Raw genomic sequence first — 18,530 nt, forward strand, 5'->3', positions numbered from 1 at the left:
ACAGACCTGGAGATCATGACCTGAGCCGAAGACAGACGCTTAACGGACTGAGCCACCCAAGCGCCCCAGGAATTATTAAATTGTAAATAAGTTTGTCATCTACGTGGCAGTCCAGTGGGGCATTGGCAGTCATGCATAACGCGTGACTGTTCCCTGACCCCCACCCCCCGGGACATCTAGTGTTTTCAGCCCCACCTGCTAAGTTCCGGTGGTAGCCTCCCCGCCACCCCCACGCTGTAGCCACCAGACTCTCCCATGAATTCCCCAGATGCCCCCCAGAGGGCAGAACCGCTCCACTGAGGGCCGCTGGGACGTCCTGTACAGAAAGAAAGCTGGCGCATGTCTTCGTTTTTAATCTCCCTCTTGTTGGTACTTTAGGCTTTTAAACTTACTCTTTTGGGAAGAATACCAAAGCAGCTTAGGGGGATTTTAAGTTTATATTCTATGTTTGTTTAAAAAGAAAAGCATAGTGGACTCCAAGCCTGCAATTTACTCAGGGTGCCGCCGAGAGGCCGGGCGCCCGCCCGGTGTGAGGTCCCCGCCTGTCTGACCGTGGTCCAGAAGTGACCATTCCGTCGCAGCCCTGGACACCCAGCTTTCACCCGGGACTGTGGGCATATTGATATTTTTAAGGGCACGCATGGAAGTATATAAAACACCTTTGGTTCTCCAGTGCTTGGTGCGATGCGATGTTACGACAGCTTCCACTGAAACCTGCTTTCAGTGACAAACCAAGTTGAAGTACAATTGACCGTTGAACAACATGGGTTTGACCTGCGTGAGACCACTTATGTGGATTTTTTATCTCTAAAGGCGGCACAGTGCTGTAACTGTATCTTCCTTGGGATTTTCCTTTTTCTAGCTTACTTTATTGTAAGAATACAGGATCCATACAACATACAAAATGTGTGTTAATCCAGCTTTTATGTTATCAGTCAGCTGCCCATCACGTTGTTCAGGGTCACTGGCTACCTCAGCTCCCCTTGAGGCAGCTTATCAGCATATAATGTGGTCTGGAGGCCGCTGCCACTCCCGGCTCAGTAACTCCTGCCGGGCCCTCCCCTCCCAGCTGGTTTCCTCCTCTGCAGGATTGAGACTATGCCAGAAAACATACCTGTCTTACTGGTATGTTGTAAACATCAGATGAGAAATTAGCGTGTAGTAAGTGTTAATGCATTTCTTCCCCTAAAAGCCCTTTCTTGGGGCGCCTGGGTGGCTCAGTGGGTTAAGTGTCCGACTCTTGATTTTGGCTCAGGTCTTGATCTCGTGATTTGTGAGATCGAGCCCCACATCTGGCTCTGCACTGAGCGTGGAGTCTGCTTGGGATTCTCTCTCTCCCTCTCTTTCTCTGTCCTGCCCTGCTCAAATGCACACACACACTGTCTTTCTCAAAATAAACGTTAGGGTGCCTGGGTGCCTCAGTCGGTTAAGCGACCGACTTCGGCTCAGGTCATGATCTCACGGCTCGTGGGTTCGAGCCCAGGGTCGGGCTCTGTGCTGACAGCTCAGAGCCTGGGGCCTGTTTCGGATTCTGGGTCTCCCTCTCTCTCTCTGCCCCTCCCCCACTCACGCTCTGTCTCAAAAATAAATAAACATTAAAAAAAATTTTTTTTAACAAAATAAATAAACTTTAAAAAAATAAAATAAAAGCCCTTTCTTCATGGAAGAGTTCCTGTTCCTGTTCCCAGTGCTGGCTCTGATCACCTGTGCCTCGTGTCCGTTTGGCCGAGGTCCTTCTCTGGACCACCCGCGGGGTCTGCCTAGTTTAGACAGCCTTTCCCCCGGTAGTGGCTTATGTAAAGCACAGCGTCTTCTTACTTTATCCTTGGTTCCTTATCAGTTCGAAGAAAAACAGCTGGCAACCCTAAATAATCGAACCTGGGGAGGATTTTTCTGGACTAATGACAAAATCTATTAGCATTTTGGTTTTGCCAAAACTATTTTCCTCTGAAAGTGCCTTCCTGCTTGTCACCCCTGAAGGCCATTCTTGGCTCTGTGTCGTCCCTCTGACATACTTTTCTGTGGTCTGCAGAGTTGTGTGTGCACATGTGTGAAATTCTCGATTTGACAGATGGAATTCTGAGTACTTTTCGGGACAAATCAGACTGCCTCGAAGGAGCGCGAGCATGAGCACAAGGTGTTTTTCGAGTTTGGGGGGGGGTATTAGGCACAACTGTCCTGCTAAGAATCCCAGGGTGCTGCCAGTTAAGATGATGAGAAACCCAAAGGCACTCTTCGAAGTGAGCAGCGCGCCCGCTGACTCGGGGAGCTGTGAGCCTGGTGTGCTGAGCTTCTGTGCTGGCCTCTCGTGGGGGCCCCGGGGCAGTGCAACTTGACCCTGGGCTCTGTGTGGGGCCATAGGGACTGGCAGAGGGCCCTTGGTCACTGTAGAGGTAGGCATGGTCATGGTCGCTTGTGTCGGGAACTTCGGTGACCCTTCTGAAAAACATGGAAATCAGGGGGCGCCTGGGTGGCTGGTCGGTTAATCGTCCGATTCTCGGTTTCAGCTTAGGTCATGAGCCTTACAACCGGCTCCGCCCTGCTTGGGAATCTCCTTCTGTCTCTGCCCTTCCCCTGCTTGTGTTCTCTCTCTCTCTCTCTCTCTCTCTCTCTCTCTCTCTCTCAAATAAGTAAATAAATAAATAAACTTCAAAACACGGAAGTCAGAGTCAATGCTACAGAATAGCAGTTGGGGGTTTACAATGAGTTATACGCTAGTAATGTGAACTTGTTTTCCCCGAAAGCAGTTTAATACTAAAACGAAGGATGGGTTCACTGTGAACACGAAAGTTCCCAGCCTCAAAGATCAAGGGAAGGAATACGATGGATTCACAATCACGATTACGGGAGACAAGTACGTATGCTTCCTAAGCGTGGGCGTGAAGGCGGGCTGGTGTCAGGAAGTGCGCAGGCACCTGATTATTGCCACGGGAGGTCAGACCTACCAGACTTTTGCTTTATCCTGAAATGAAAATTGTCAAGGTCCAGTGTGCAGCTATAGCCAGTTATGTTTTTAACGTGACTTTTAGAGTATTACGCCAGCAGACATTCGACTGTGCTGCTATCTGACTACTTTCTAGATATTAAGTATAATGTCTAATGTGCTTTGTGGAAAGCATTCTTCTGGGTTCTTAAAGTTCCTTGTGGGCAACACTCTTAATGATAAAACGAAAAAAGATGACAGATTGGCAGATAGAAAGCCATTGTAAGATTTTTTTTGGATATAGGTTTTACTATATTATGAGATTAGTGCAGCCTTATTATGGAAAATTTAGGGGGCACCTGGGTGGCTCAGTCGGTTAAGCGTTCGACTTCGGCTCAGGTCATGATCTCGCGGTTCGTGAGTTCAAGCCCCGCGTCGGGCTCTGTGCTGACAGCTCAGAGCCTGGAGCCTGTTTCCGATTCTGTGTCTCCCTCTCTCTCTCTCTCTCTCTGACCCTCCCCCATTCATGCTCTGTCTCTCTCTGTCTCAAAAATAAATAAACGTTAAAAAATTTAGAATGCACAGATAGACAAAGATAAAAAAGAAAATCATTAGGTTGTTTTCCTTAAAAACTGAGGTTGTACTCCACATTGTTTTATAACCTGTTTCTTTTCTACCCTTACCATTACCTGATCATGAACATTTTCTCATACTCTTGTAAGCATTTGTAATGATTACAGAGTATTTCATTTTATGGATATTTTTGAGTTTCTCTTACTACTTTTCTGTTACTGACCATTTAGAGTGTTTCTCATTTTCACTTTATAAATAGCACTGCAGTGACCATTTTCATTAACCAGTCTTACTTACATCTGAACTCCAAGCTTCACCTTGGAACCTTGAATTCCTTGAATTCTGGGTGTACCCCCCACCCATGTGCCACCCTCCCCCACAGCACAAGTAGATTCAAAACTGGTGCCTCCGTCCCCTGTCTCCTGGTGGCTCCCCACTGCAGACCCTCCACTGCCTGTGGATACTGAGACCACCTCCCCTGCCAGACACGAAAGGCCTTTTGTGATGTGGCCTCGAGCAACATTTCCTGCTTGAACTTGGCCTGCTGATTCAGCTCGGCTGCTTGTTCCCTGAGGTCACCTTCCGCCCCGCTGCTTCTGAGCCTCTCTCACTCCCGTCCTGATTTTCAAATTCAGGCCCCTTCCTCCATGAAGCATTTCCTGTTTTCGTCTGTGTCTTTCCAAAGTAGACCTAATCTCCCTCTTTTGGGAGTTCACCTGACGAACTAGGTGATGCATATGGTCTTATAATAATTGATGGCCTCAGGGCTCTGTCCCTTTCCCAGTAAATGCAACAGCTGTGCTGTGTTCCTCTTTACAAGATCTAAGAACTGTTTAGTTACATGATAAATGCCTGTTGCCTCAACTTTCTATCCTCCGCAGTACCTGGCGTGTAGCCAGGTGTGCAGCAAAAGCTTGAAAAGACACCACGGAGTCCTTGAACTTCTTCTGCGCACAGTGCTGGCTCCCGATCTTCAGTCATAATAGGGTGGCTGTCTGAGAAAATATTTACTCTGCCCTCATTTTTACGATGTGTAGTTTCCTTCTATATTAGCTTAAGCTCATAGGTACACATGGTTAGACTGAACAAATATTGTATTTTGTGAAAAAATCGCATGCTTATGGAACACGCCTCAGTCTGGCTGTAGTTAGGTGGGATACACTCTCACAGACATCTTGTGCCACATCAACCTACTGGTTCCTTCCTTTTTTTTTTTGCTTTCTGTGTTTGGCTCTTTGAATTGTATGATACGTGCTTCTGACACACATTGTTGTATTTTTAGGGTTGGCAACATACTGTTTTCTGTGGAAACACAAACCACAGAAGAAAGAACACAATTATATCATGCCGAAATAGATGCACTTTATAAAGATCTAACAGCAAAAGGAAAAGTACTGATCCTTTCATCAGAATTTGGGGTAGGTTTTTTGGTTTTTTGCTTTTTTCCATTTTATCCATGCTTCCTAGGATTCTTTTGTAACCTTTTTAAAGCCTCTACCCTTTTGCTGGTATTGTGCGTGCACCTTATGCTTGAGATCGGTTTTCGTTGATGACCTATAAATACTTCTTTTTAATATTCTTATGGAAACAATTACTGTATTTAGTAATGATAGTGACTGAGGAAGGGCAATGATACATTTATATAGTTGCTATAAGTCTGGGCTTTCTCAAGATTGAAGTGAACAAGTCGGTCCAGAGTGACAGCGGCCCATGCTGCACTCAGTGGGCCTTTCCTGGTCTGTGACCTCTTCCCTCCTGGTCCCACCCCAACTCGAGGGGTCTCCTTGGAGGCAGGATCTGGCCTGCCCCCTTGGCAATAGCAGCTACCGCTGTGCTGAGAGTATCCGCATTCTGGAGTGGATATCCGTGGTCCTTGGGAAGTCAGTTCATACCTACAATTAAGCATTCAGGCTTTTACGTAATTAAGTGTATTTATCACCTAAATCTCGGCGCAGAGGCTGTGCCTATCAGAATCTTGGGAAACCATCCTCAGCATTAATAAGCGCTTTGTTTTGTTTAAATCTTAATATGTATTTTGACGTGTCAAGTAACATTAAAGGAGGCTGAGATTTTTATGTTTATCAGAAAAGGTTTCAGTTTTAACAACAGCTCAGAAAATATTGCTCGAAACCAAACTGTATGCATACCCTTTCATTCGGAAGAAGTGGTAGCGGGCCCCTGGGTGGCTCAGTCGGTTAAGCGCCCGACTCTTGGTTTGGCTCAGGTCACGATCTCGCAGTTCATGAATTCAAGCCCCACGTCAGGCTCTGCACTGACCGCGGGGAGCCTGCTTGGGATTCTCTCTCCCTTTCTTTCTGCCCTTCCCCGGCTCACACACACACGCTCTCTCTCAAAATAAATAAATAAACTTAAAAGCATTTTTTTTTAATAAAAGGAAAAAATGGCAGCAAAGAGTATGAAGTATTCAAGAATGGGAACGTAGGTTCCTGTAGGACAGGCATGAAATAACCCTTTCCTTGATGTAAATGATTCTTATGTCTTGTCACCTCGTAAAAAACTAGTGTGTAATCTAGTATTTAAATTCATGAGCACATGTCTTTTTTTTCCCCCCCTAGGAAGCTGATGCTGTTTGCAACTTAATCTTATCCTTGGTTTACTACTTTTATAATTTAATGCCACTCTCTCGAGGATCCAGGTGAGTGATATCCTATAATTTAAAAATGTTTTTAAATAAAAGTTTTTACGTTGAAAAAACATACTCTTCTTTGCTTGTCCTACCTACCCCCAGGCAATGGCAAGAAACTCCCTTTTGTTTTTTCCAAAATCCACCCAGATATTATGTCCTCAATCTACCATATCATCTAAAGAATTATGAAAGATTGTTCTAAGATAGTGTGCTTAAGTTTTACAGGTTAGGAGGCGCCTGAGGGGCTCAGTCGGTTGACTGTCCAACTCCTGATTTCGGCTCAGGTCATGATCTCGCAGTTCATGAGATTGAACCATGCCTTGGGCTCCGTGCTGACAGGGCGGAACCTGCTTGGGATTGTCTCTCTCCCCCTCTCTTTCTGCCCCTCCCCTGCTCGTTCTCGCTCTCTGTCTCTCTCTCAAAATAAACACACTTGAAAAAAATCTTAAAAAGTTTTACAGGTCAGGGATTCATTCATTCAACACAAATATATTGAAGGCCTACTATGTGCATGCGTTGTACTCACTGTATTTTAACTTCTCGTATTGGCCCAGACTGTTACCCTTCCTTCTTCTCCCCTTCCTCCCAGTTTTTGCCCATCAGTTTTATACTTTTTGATTACCAACCAATTCCATACTACTTTTATTATTGTGAACAAATTCTCACTACTCATGAATCCATCAGGAGCTTTTCAGGTGTCATTAAGACGGGGGGGGGGGGTGAGTCTGCAGAGTTTTCTGTTTATTCTCTGAGCCGTAGATCAGGGAAGGGGCATGTGCTGTTGCTGGCACAGACTTGAATTTACGATATTTTGGCCAAAATAATATACTTGAATGTCCTTAGCTTCAACACTTTAAAAGTAAAGCTGTCCTAAACATGGAAGTAAGTTTTGCTGTGTTGAGAAGGCATGGAGACAAACCAAGAGCATAAATATCGTGATCTCAGCCTAACTGTTATTAGGGTGCGCACTGAACATATGATGTGAGCACGCCCCTGCCCGCCCCCTTTTATCAACCACCTAAGCAGGCTCCACAAGGATAGGCAGCATTTTCCCTTTTGTCCTCACAGCAGCTCTGCTGGCTCGTGGTGACACAGGAGGGGGGTGACATACAACTATAATCACCTGCACTCTTCCCCCCCTCCGCCCCCACCCCCCCAGAGCCTACATGTGTTCAGTCCCTAATCCGGTTGGGTCTGTCCTCTCTACTGCTCGCAGCTACTGCCACAGTTCAAGCCCTCGTCACCCGTACCTTTCTGGCTAGTCTCCCTTCTTCCAGGCTTTCCTCCTTCCCCTCTCTGCCCCAGTTCTTTTGTTTGTTTGGTTGGTTGGTTTTAATTCCAGTACAGGTAACCTACCGTGTTACCCTGGTTTCAGGTGAACAACACAGTGATTCAGCCTCTCTGCCCCCGTTCTTCGTACCTAGCGGCTCAGGTGCAAACTCGGGGTCGTCACGCACAGTGCCCGTCCCATCTGATCCTAGCTTGCCTTGGCCTCCTCACCGCCCTCCTTCCTCTGCCCTTTTACTGCCCTGCGGAGCTTCTCGAGGGTCTTCCCGTTGCCCTGTCCTGCGCGGCTGCCCGCCATGCCTCACCCCTTCGTGTCCACGCGTGCTCTCCCTCTGCACCAGCTACTTCCCTTCCTTCTTCTCTGCCCCCTTTGCTCCACCCCAGCCCGGAAGGTGTAGCCCGCATGCATGCCCTTGGCCTCCGTGGGGTCGTCCCCTTGGGTGACCCCCAGGCTTCGCTCGCTGCACACGGGAGGCTTTGTCTGCAGCTCTCTTGCCATCTGCCTTGTGGGCCTGGCTGCTTGCTCTCAGAGGCCAGAGCCTCATGCTGGTTATCTTCGCCCAGGGTGCCCTGCACAGGGGCACAGGTGGTCGGTGTGTACTAAACGTCAGAAGCAAGAGAGAGTCTGTTACGTGCCAGGAAGGAAATTTACATGATGCGTCAATTTTCCAAGCAGGCTGTTAGCGCAATCTGAGAAGGTGTTCTGCTTTTCTTCTTTGTGGGCCAAAGGTTTTAATGCTTAAACAATAAGATTAATATGTTTGTATTACAAAGTGTATTGTATATATGCATTTTAAAAGCCACGCCGGATGCAGTTGCTGGAAATAGAAGCAGACACATTTTCTAATTCATTACTTTATAGGAATAGAAAAGCCAGGTGGGAAGAAAACTGCTAAATAAAAGAAACACTTTTTCCTGAGAAAAAGAATATTCTGGGGGCGCCTGGGTGGCTCAGTCAGTTGAGCGTCCAACCCTTGATTTCAGCTCAGGTCATGATCTCACGGTTCCTGGGTTCAAGCCCAGCATCAGGTTCTGCGCTGACAGAACGGAGCCTGCTTGGGATTCTCTGTCTCCCTCTCTCTGCCCCTCTCCTTCTTGTTCTCTCTCTCTCTCTCCTTCAAAAATAAATAAACATTGAAAAAAAAAAAAAAGAAGAAGAAGAATGTCCCAAGTCACATTTACCCTTAAAATAGCGAATCTGTAAATATTTTTATTGGAGTAAATCAGTAAATATTTTTAAGACAAACTATTTTGAAGTTTAATTTCTAGAGACTTCTTAAAAGAGACAAAATGTCGTCTTCTATGGTGGAAAGTCCATAATGAGGTTTCACACGATACCTGTCCGTGGACTGGGACTGACTGACTGGTCGTTGTTCTTTGTTTAAACAGTGTGATAGCTTACTCCGTGATCGTGGGAGCGTTGATGGCAAGTGGAAAGGAAGTAACAGGAAAAATTCCCAAAGGGAAGGTACGTTGACGCTGGAAGGGCAGATGGCGGGCTGAGTGCTGAAATTCCAGTCCGTGGGTTTTTGCGGTGCAGTCCAGAAGTTAAACAGATCTCCGAGGGAGCCTTTCTCCCCCACACTAATGCCATCCCTCAACTTCCTTCTTTTTCAGTTAGTCGACTTTGAAGCTATGACAGCCCCGGGTTCAGAAGCCTTTAGCAAAATAGCCAAAAGCTGGATGAACCTGAAAAGGTAACTGTTTGGGGGGGGTCAACAAAAAGACGTTAACCTCCGAAGTAGGGAGGGGACTTCCTGCTCCTTTTGGGGCTGTGCGAGACTGGGGCTGTGCTCCCTTCACGAGTTCTCACTCTGCCTGTGATGGAATCCACGTTGCCAGGGGGCGTGTAAGAACCCCCTGAAAAGGGGAGTCCACAGATGAAAAACAAATAACGAATAAAAGGCAAGGGCACTGGTGTGGGAGAGAAAAGTTACAAACGTCTTCCTTATATAATCAGGGATTCGTCTCTCTTGGCTAATTTTTACCCTTTATCCCAAACTCCTAGGGTTCAGGAGGGAATTGGAGGAGGGGAGGGTGAGCTGGACCCACTTCAGACTTAACTCTGAGTGGGTGCACTTTGTCCGTTCAGCCGCATTTTTACCGCACTGTAGACTTTGAGAAGGTGGCACTGCATTGTAACGTAGGCAAGGAATACATGTGAGTGGTTAGTAAATACTAGTAAATGCTAACCGGACATCATCCCCAGCGGCTACCAGGAGAAGGCCAGCACCCTCCGCCCTTTCCCGATTCTTGTTTCCAGGAAATTTGGGACGAAATTAAACTCGTAGGTGCTTTAATAGTTAATAAACAACAAGCAAATCTCACTGTCTGACCTCATTTATTCTTGCTCCTTCCCCACGTGTTTTACGTCACCTCCAACTTTGCCTGTCCCATCTATTAGACATAACAGCTGCTCTAAGAATTGCTGGGTGATTTGCGCTCCGTTTCAGACAGAGAAATCCATGTCTGTAGTGCACTCTTGTTCGATTTGTAAGTTTTCTATTAGCTTTGTAACGATCGCTGCTAACGGTCACCCTTCGTTCCAGTATATTCTCGTTTCAGGATTGCTCTTCCCACATGTTTTAGTAAGAGGACCATAAGGTCAGCGATCTGGCTTCTGTCTCTTCCACGGTTTCACAGTGTTAACCCTTCAACAATTCTTTAAGAAATGAATAAAAAACTACCTCCCACTGAGCAGGTGCCCTTTCACCCCACCCTTTGGCATCCATTGTCTCCTCCTTTGCTCAGGGTGACTCTGTGAGTTCAGGAGCCTGTCCCCATTGCTACTGATAAGAGTAGGGGCTGGAGAAAGCCCCCTTGCCAATAAGGAGCGAGGTGGGCCTGGGCCCCGTGTCTCTGATTCAAGTCTAGCACGCGCCCCAACCGGACGTGTGTGTGTCACGGTCACGTGTACATCAGAGTTTAATTTTCCTTCCCGAAGACTCTGGTTACACTCTGCAAGCAGCTCGTTGCGGGAGCTGACAGGTATCCCAGCCCACCGCAGTAGAGGCATCCGTTCTGTTCACAGCGCCTCTGACGTTACACACACGGGGTTGTTGGAAAGAGAATAATGTCATAGGAATAAATATAAGCTTTGCCGTTTTTGGTAAATCTGTGTTAATTTTTCTCTTCCTTCTTTGTGTTTCTCTTTTGCAGTATTTCACCTTCTTATAAGAGTCTCCCGTCCGTGTCAGAGGCGTTCCCAACGTTAAGATCAATGATCGAGGTGCTAAACACTGACTCCTCTCCACGTTGTCTTAAGAAACTCTAGTCACGCTGTGGTATTTATACAAGTAAAGGGCCAGACCTCTTGCTTCCTAAGTTATTTTTTAAAACATGGAATTCTAAAGAAACTAGGTCCTTTATTACTTTTGATACCAATTTTTGATAGGAATTGAATACTTGAAATCATTTTCTTTACTTTTGGGAACCATAACAAAAATCACAGAAGAGGGTTTTGGGGGGAAGAGAGCTGGCTCCGTGTCGGGTCAGGAAAGTGTGCCTAGAGGTCACCAGCCTTGTCGGCTTCCACCCACAACGTCATACAGCTCCTTCCTTACGGCCGAGAAGCTCGCTTGAAAAGCCAAAAATCGGTCATTAAAAGGAACAAAACCAGCCACAGCACAGGAGTGTTTCCATTCCTTTAGAGATCTGGGTATTTTTCAAAGACCTCCTTTATGTGCACATCGTGGTAGGCCATCTTGTTTCCCCTCACGTGACATTCACGCGTGCGACCCCCGTTTTATTCGAACGATAGGACACTCGCGGGCCACCACCGTGCCCCACAGCGCTCACAGCCAGGGACGTCTACTGTGACTGATGCAGACTGTATTTGCCAGTGACCCAAACACTGGATTATGGAACCATGTTTTGTTTCGTTTTTTTTTTTTTTGTTTTTTGTTTTCTCTGTGTTGGAAAAAATAAACGAGGGGTGGTTTCTATAACTCACCGGTTTTTGACACTGGATCACATATGTTTTTATTCTGCAAACTAGTGTCACTTACAGGTGTAAAAACGTTCGGGAAATGAATGACTCCCCCCCCCCCCAACCGAGGCAGGGTAAATGACAGTAAAATGGGTTCATTAAATTGTTGCCATTTCCAGATCAGAAACTGTTCGCTGCTCCCCGCTATTTACTCCTTGTCTTGAAATCTCACATAAGGGGTAGCACGCCAGGACATCGTGCTTGACTTTAGTGACGCTGGACGTGAGCAGTTATGTGCCCGGCTCGGTAGAACCCAGCTTTTGATCAAGGTGACCTGTCCTTCGGACACACGCTGTCCGCGCGTTGACACGGCTTCACAGCAGCCACTGAGTGTGGCTCCCGTTCGTGTCTCATCTGGTGGCCACCAGAAGGGGAGGGAATAAGGGTCTACGTCGTCAGGCACACCCCATCTCGTGAACAGATTCCGCCTCCACAGGTCAGTCTTCTCCTGACGCCGGCATTGCGCCCACAGAGGGCAAGCGGCTGTTCTCATTCCACAGGGGGAGGGAGTTGAGGCTCTGGGCCGGGAATGACTCTCCCAAGAGATCGAGCTGGTGAAGCCGTGGTCCTCGCTAAACCCAGGGCCTGCCTTGCCCCACCACGGTCTCCGGAACCAAAAACTCCATCCTCGGGCTTTTCCCAAGCCTCAGAGACGATATCACACAGCACCGTGCAAAGTCCCGTGTATTCCGTTTCTTTGTACTCTCGGCTTCGTGCTGTTTGAGCAGACGGGTCTACCTGCAGACTCTGAAACCACAAAAGAGCTCCTCCAGAGATGCTGTGCGTTGCACAGCAGGATGGCGCTGGCAGGGGTTAAACAAAGTAGAAAGGTGCAGGCTTTTAACCTTTCTGCCCTTTTTGCTTATTTTCTCAAAGCCAGAATTCTTCACTTTTATCAAAGACCTCCCCTCACTTTATTGCTCGCTCTTTAAGATTTTGAATTACGAGATACCGATTTTTCAACTGGGGGAAATGGTCCAGATAAATTAGCTGACTTTTCTAAAATGCAACAATGCGTCGAACCCCCAGAATTGGAATATATCTTTCTCGAAACTTGGTTTACCAACTCCAAATGCCTACCTTTGCATTTTTATTTCAATAGCCCCATTTCTCTTCCTTCAAGTAAGGTGATTATCACATCATCAGAAATACTGAGTTGCTAAATTCTGTGATTTCAAGATGTTTTGGGAAAACATTCCATCTCCTGCCCCAAGTCCCACAACGCTTGGGCCAAGTTGACTGTGGTCCGAACTGTGTTACGTGCAGTTTTGTTTGGTGGCCAAGAAGGTACTAACCGCTGGGGCGCTGTCACGAGAAGCTTTGGAATGCATTTTTATATCATGATATTTCAAGTTTTCACCTCTTCTATTAAATTGAAAAACTGTGCCTAAAAATCAACCAGAGTTCCATCATACAAGTTATTCGCTGTTTAAAGCTTTTTTACACAACATAAATCTCTGTCTTAAAAGTCAGAATTTGGTTTGCTTTTATCCTTAAAATTTCTTTTAAAAAATTTTTTTTTCAACGGTTTTATTTATTTTTGGGACAGAGAGAGACAAAGCATGAATGGGGGAGGGGCAGAGAGAGAGGGAGACACAGAATCGGAAACAGGCTCCAGGCTCCTAGCCATCAGCCCAGAGCCTGACGTGGGGCTCGAACTCACGGACCGCGAGATCGTGACCTGGCTGAAGTCGGACGCTTAACCGACTGCGCCACCCAGGCGCCCCAATCCTTAAAATTTCTTATCAAAACCTCTTGATCATTCTGAGGAAACAAGACTGTTTTATCTGTTTCATTTTTTTTTTCAACGTTTATTTATTTTTGGGACAGAGAGAGACAGAGCATGAATGGGGGAGGGGCAGAGAGAGAGGGAGTCACAGAATCGGAAACAGGCTCCAGGCTCCGAGCCATCAGCCCAGAGCCCGATGCAGGGCTCGAACTCACGGACCGTGAGATCGTGACCTGGCTGAAGTCGGACGCTTAACCGACTGCACCACCCAGGCGCCCCTTTATCTGTTTCATTTTTATCTTTGTAGCTACACATATCCTTTTGGTTTTATGGCATAATGTTAAGCCCTTCCTGATAGGTGTGTGATACCCTCAGCCTCGTCCCCCTCCACCTCCGTGATGAACTGGAAATCCCATGTTTGAGGTCATCTCTGCCCAGGTCAGATGCGAGTGAGAGGCTGTGTTCCCAATGCCCTGCAGGTCGGGCCACAGGTAGCTAGTGGCTATTATATGGGATGGCACAGCCTGGAGAGACCCTAATTAGACTTTAGGATTAAAGTTTTTCCCACAGAAATATTCCCAAGTGATGTTCTCTGGTGGTAACTAATATGATTATGAACTCAATGTCACAGAACTTGAAGGAGTAGCTGAGCTTTATTTGTAAAATTGCTCCTAAGAAACAAAAGATGCAAACTTTCCAAAGACTTAAAAAGATCTTCTAGATAAGGCGTGTTGGTCAAGTAGGAATTTTATGTGGAATTTTCCTAATATACTTATCTTCCAGTAATTTGGAAATAAGGAAATGAGATTTATGTGGATCAGACCAGAGATTAAAAGGCCAGTATGTCCCAAACCAGATTTGGCCGTATTCATGAACATAGCTTAACTTGTCCATAATGGAGCTGCTCATTCCTTGCCCTGAAGTCTGTCCCTTCCCCACTCTTCCTCTTTCATAAATGGCATCCTGCCACCCGGTGGCTCCAGCCAGAAACCCAGGTGGCCTCCTTGGGTCTACACTGGCTCTTCCCTAGTTTCCAAATCACCACCCAGTTCCACATCCCATCCAATACAATTTACTTCTCTAAATACCCCAGAAAAGTTCATGTCTAGCCATCACTGCAGTCCTGCCCCAGCCTAAGCTATTTAAATGTACTTTAACATTAAATAAAAGTAGGGACACCTGGCTGGATCCACGGGTAGAGCATGTGACTCTTGATCTCAGGACCATGACTTCTAGCCCCACATGAGCGTCGAGGTTACTTTTTAAAAAAAATTAAAAGTGAATGCTTTTCCCTCACCTGCACTAGCCCCATTTCAAGTGCTCGGTATTGGGAAGGGCAGATACAGAACATTCCCATCATCACAGAAAGTTCTATTGGGTGGTGCTGTCACCCTAAAGAGAGGAACAGCCCCTCCACATTTCTGTGGGACAGTAATTACAGTGGGAGTCCCTGTGGTTTGAAACGAGTTCAGGCATACACCGCCTATTCCCCTTCCCTCTTCCAGCTACTGGCAGAGTCCTGGTGTCTACCAGGCGCCATGATGACCTGCAGGACTGGGCCGAACTGTCCAACTGCTGTGGAGTTTCCCTTGTTGGCCATCGCTTCTCCATTCTCAGTGCCAAGGTTTGCCGCCATCTTTCCTGGGGGGACTCAAACCAGATGCTTCCCTCTGCAGGGTGAGAGACCCTTTTGGAACTAACACATTTTAACACTTAGGTACCCAGGTTGGCATTTTTCTTAGCGTTGTACATTATTAGCTTATTTAATCCTCTCGAAAACCCCCTTGAGGTAATTAATGTGTGCCTGTCATAGTCTGTTGATAACCAATGTTAGGGTTGGACCAGCCCTTGTGGTTCTTACTGTGATTTCAGGGGCCCTTCAGCGATAACCATTGAGGAACTCTGAAAAAACCAAGGTTTATTATTTACAGGGCCTAAAATTTACATAGCACACACAGAACCACGCAACAAGGTTGTGGCAAGGTCCAGCAAGCATGGACCTAGGGTTCTGCTCTTACTGAGGTTGAGGATGGGAGGACGTAGGGTTTCACGGGCTCACTCTTTTTTTTTTTTTTTAATTTTTTTTTCAACGTTTTTTATTTATTTTTGGGACAGAGAGAGACAGAGCATGAACGGGGGAGGGGCAGAGAGAGAGGGAGACACAGAATCGGAAGCAGGCTCCAGGCTCTGAGCTGTCAGCCCAGAGCGTGACGCGGGGCTCGAACTCCCAGACCGCGAGATCGTGACCTGGCTGAAGTCGGACGCTTAACCGACTGCGCCACCCAGGCGCCCCGACGGGCTCACTCTTTTATTATTAAATGCAACTCTACAGATCCCGTAAAAAGGAGCAAATTTGTCAAGGCTTATAATCTCAGCCAGGACTAGGAATTGTCACTTACTAGGGTCAGAATTTAAAATAATACATCTCTGTCCAGAAATGGATTCTGAATCGGTGAATCCTTTCATTAGCAGGCGTAAGTCTAGAGCGTCCTATACATGCACATTAAGTCCTAAATTACCGGTTTGGTGTAAAAGTAACTTCCGAAGTAAAGCAACCTTCTGCTTCAGGCAAATATGTATGTTTACCCACCCCACTTCACAAAGGTTTAAAATAACGCGTACAAATACATATGACACCAAAGAATAATATCAGCGGCGGAACAATAACTCCATAAACTGTACGCTTAAACGTGTTTTGTATAGACACTTTGTCAGGCTTCTAGCACTTGAATGGCTTCTCAAGGTCACGCGAGCGGGGCTGACAGGGCCGGTGGCAGCCTTCAGTAAGTTGGCACCATCGCCCATCCTGTCGCACAGAACGTCCCCAAAAATCCCTCCCCCGACCTCCGCTCTGCCCCAATCGCGGGCCTTATGGGTTTCAGGCTAAAGAGCCCCGCCCCCTTAGTGCTCTTGGCCATTCACTTTCTCCTTCCACCTCGTCTCCGTAGAAACACTCGTACGTAACAACAGTCCTGATGCTGCTGCGCGGCCAGTGCGGAGTGTAAAGGAGCCATTCTTTTCTCTCTCAAAATCTCGATGCAAGTACGTTTGAAGAAGGCACACGTACGTTTACGCACTGAGGAAACGCCACAAACCCAGCCCACCTTTATAGCCACCATCGAGATGAAGAAGCAGCACGTTACCAGCACCCCCCAGAAATTTACATCCATCTACGTATACAGGCATCCGTGAATATAGGTCATAAATTCTATAGAAATGTAACGAAGGCTACAAGCAGTTCTTTAATGCCATTTCATCACACTATTGACCCAAGTCAGTTAAAACCTTCTGACCTAAGGCTTCCTTCCCTAGCTGTGAACTACGTTTGTTTGATAAAGCCTTTTTTATAGCCTTTACAAAGGCTTTATGAAGCCATTTGCTCTTCTCCATAATGCATCATCTTATTAACATCGGTCCATTCTTCCTTACAGATGTTTTCATTTTTTTCGATACATGGCAGAGTCTGGCTGGCACCCAGTGCGTTACCTACCTACCCTTCCAGTTTTGTGTCAGCAATAAATGATTTCTTAGTGGGATGAGTCCAATAAGAAAAAGCGTATATTCTCTCAGGCTTATTCCAGACCTTATGCCTCTAAAACATTTCTTTTTAAAAAAAAATTTTTTTTAACGTTTATTTATTTTTGAGGCAGAGAGAGACAGAGCATGAGCGGGGAAGGGGCAGAGAGAGAGGGAGACACAGAATCCCAAGCAGGATCCAGGATCTGAGCTGTCAGCACAGAGCCCGACGCGGGGCTCGAACTCCCGAACCGCGAGATCATGACCTGAGCCGGAGTTGGACGCTTAACCGACTGACCCACCCAGGCATTTTTCTAAAGTTCTCCTAACATGACACAATTGATATTCTATTTCTGTTTGTGATTTAAAAAATGTACTGCCTATGAACATTTGCATCTTCAGTGCCTTTAGGTAACCAGTAAAATCTTGGCTGTTGCAATTCATTTAGTATCAACATTTTCATTAAAAAGATCTTCATCGGGGGCGCCTGGGTGGCTCAGTCGGTTAAGCGTCCAACTTCGGCTCAGGTCACGATCTCGCGGTTTGTGAGTTCGAGCCCTGCCTCGGGCCCTGTGCTGACAGCTCAGAGCCTGGAGCCTGCTTGGGATTCTGTGTCTCCCTCTCTCTCTGCCCCTCCCCCGCTCATGCTCTGTCTCTCTCTGTCTCAAAAATAAACAAACATTAAAAAAAAAAAAAAGATCTTCATCTGTCCATCCCCATGCTGCTTGACCACTCTAATGTCTATATCTTGGGTCAGAATATGGGTAACACACATGCCCAGTAGTACAGCTGCAGATCACCTAGTGAACTTGGCCTGGTACAGCCTGAGCCACCCCAAGCTTCCCAACACCCTGTGCACGTGATGAGGCCAGGCAGCATTGAGATCACGCCCTACAACATTTCTCTTGGAACTTTTTTAAGCAGTCAATATCTTAGATAAAAGAGAAAACCCGTCTTGTCAAATTCTTCCCTTCACATAGTGTGAATTCTTCCACGGGGAGGTGTCTTTTCTTAGCAGTGCCTGACTCCAGAGGCTCTCATGATCTCATGGCCTTTGTGACAGTTGCTCATGATAACTGGTAAGCTATGCTGGCAAGGCACAACTTACACAGGACATGATACCAATTCTTCACAGTGTGAGCAGGGGAGGGGCAGAGGGAGAGGGAGACACAGAATCCCAAGCAGGCTCCGGGCTCCGAGCTGTAGGCACAGAGTCCGACTCGGGGCTCGAACTCACAGACCAAGAGATCATGACCTGAGCCCAAGTCGGATGCTTAACCGGCTGAGCTACCCAGGTGCCCCTAGAGCTGCACGTTTTTATATTTAAAAATTGAAGCTATATTTCAAAACTAAGTGAAAAATTCAGCTCTACAGAAGTTTGGTTTTAAATTTGATATTTACGAACTCTGTTGCCTTTAATCGCGTTAGATGATGCTGAGCATTGTAGAAGAAAACGTTGAGAACCAAATATTTTGTTTAAGACATTTTTACATTGACTTTAACTGCCACTTTATGAAAATATATGCAAATTTTGTATACGTTGACTTCAATTACATCTTCCAAACTTTTAATCCTTTAGATTATTACTAGAGCACAAATTAAGTGAAAATCTTGACCATGACACTACTGATTGTATTAAAAGAAGGCAAGAAAGGGGCACCTGGGTGGCTCAGTCGGTTGAGCATCTGACTTCGACTCAGGTCATGATCTCATGGTTCATGGGTTTGAGCCCCGCATGGGGCTCTGTGCTGACAGCTCAGAGCCTGGAGCCTGCTTCCGATTCTGTGTCTCCCTCCCTCTCTGACCCTCCCCTGCTCATGCTCTGTCTCTCTCTGTCTCAAAAATAAATAAACATTAAAAAAAATTT

The 18,530-nt window shown here is 46.4% G+C and overlaps 1 protein-coding gene and 1 long non-coding RNA gene across 7 annotated transcripts in view; both read left to right on the plus strand.

Annotated features, from left to right (window-relative positions):
* The window catches only part of TTC13 (tetratricopeptide repeat domain 13), a 79,556-nt gene extending 68,164 nt beyond the window's left edge, over positions 1 to 11,392 (plus strand). For 3 of the 6 annotated variants that reach the window (XM_023240418.2, XM_023240420.2, XM_023240421.2), the window contains 6 exons: positions 2,745 to 2,854; positions 4,779 to 4,914; positions 6,073 to 6,152; positions 8,820 to 8,898; positions 9,048 to 9,127; positions 10,590 to 11,392. In XM_023240418.2, coding sequence (XP_023096186.2) covers positions 2,745 to 2,854; positions 4,779 to 4,914; positions 6,073 to 6,152; positions 8,820 to 8,898; positions 9,048 to 9,127; positions 10,590 to 10,704 — 600 coding nt within the window. In that variant the 3' untranslated portion in view covers positions 10,705 to 11,392. The remainder of the gene's footprint in view (positions 1 to 2,744; positions 2,855 to 4,778; positions 4,915 to 6,072; positions 6,153 to 8,819; positions 8,899 to 9,047; positions 9,128 to 10,589) is intronic. The other 3 variants (XM_023240419.2, XM_045040962.1, XM_023240422.2) reach the window with 1 other exon arrangement.
* Positions 11,393 to 13,354: 1,962 nt separating this feature from the next.
* LOC109492428 lies at positions 13,355 to 16,740 on the plus strand. Its single transcript, XR_002146284.3, has 2 exons — positions 13,355 to 14,824; positions 16,096 to 16,740. It is a non-coding gene; the product is annotated as an uncharacterized LOC109492428 (long non-coding RNA).
* The last annotated feature ends 1,790 nt before the right edge of the window (positions 16,741 to 18,530 follow it).

The sequence above is a fragment of the Felis catus genome, chromosome D2, assembly GCF_018350175.1.
Source record: "Felis catus isolate Fca126 chromosome D2, F.catus_Fca126_mat1.0, whole genome shotgun sequence".
NCBI classification, from domain to species: domain Eukaryota; kingdom Metazoa; phylum Chordata; class Mammalia; order Carnivora; family Felidae; genus Felis; species Felis catus.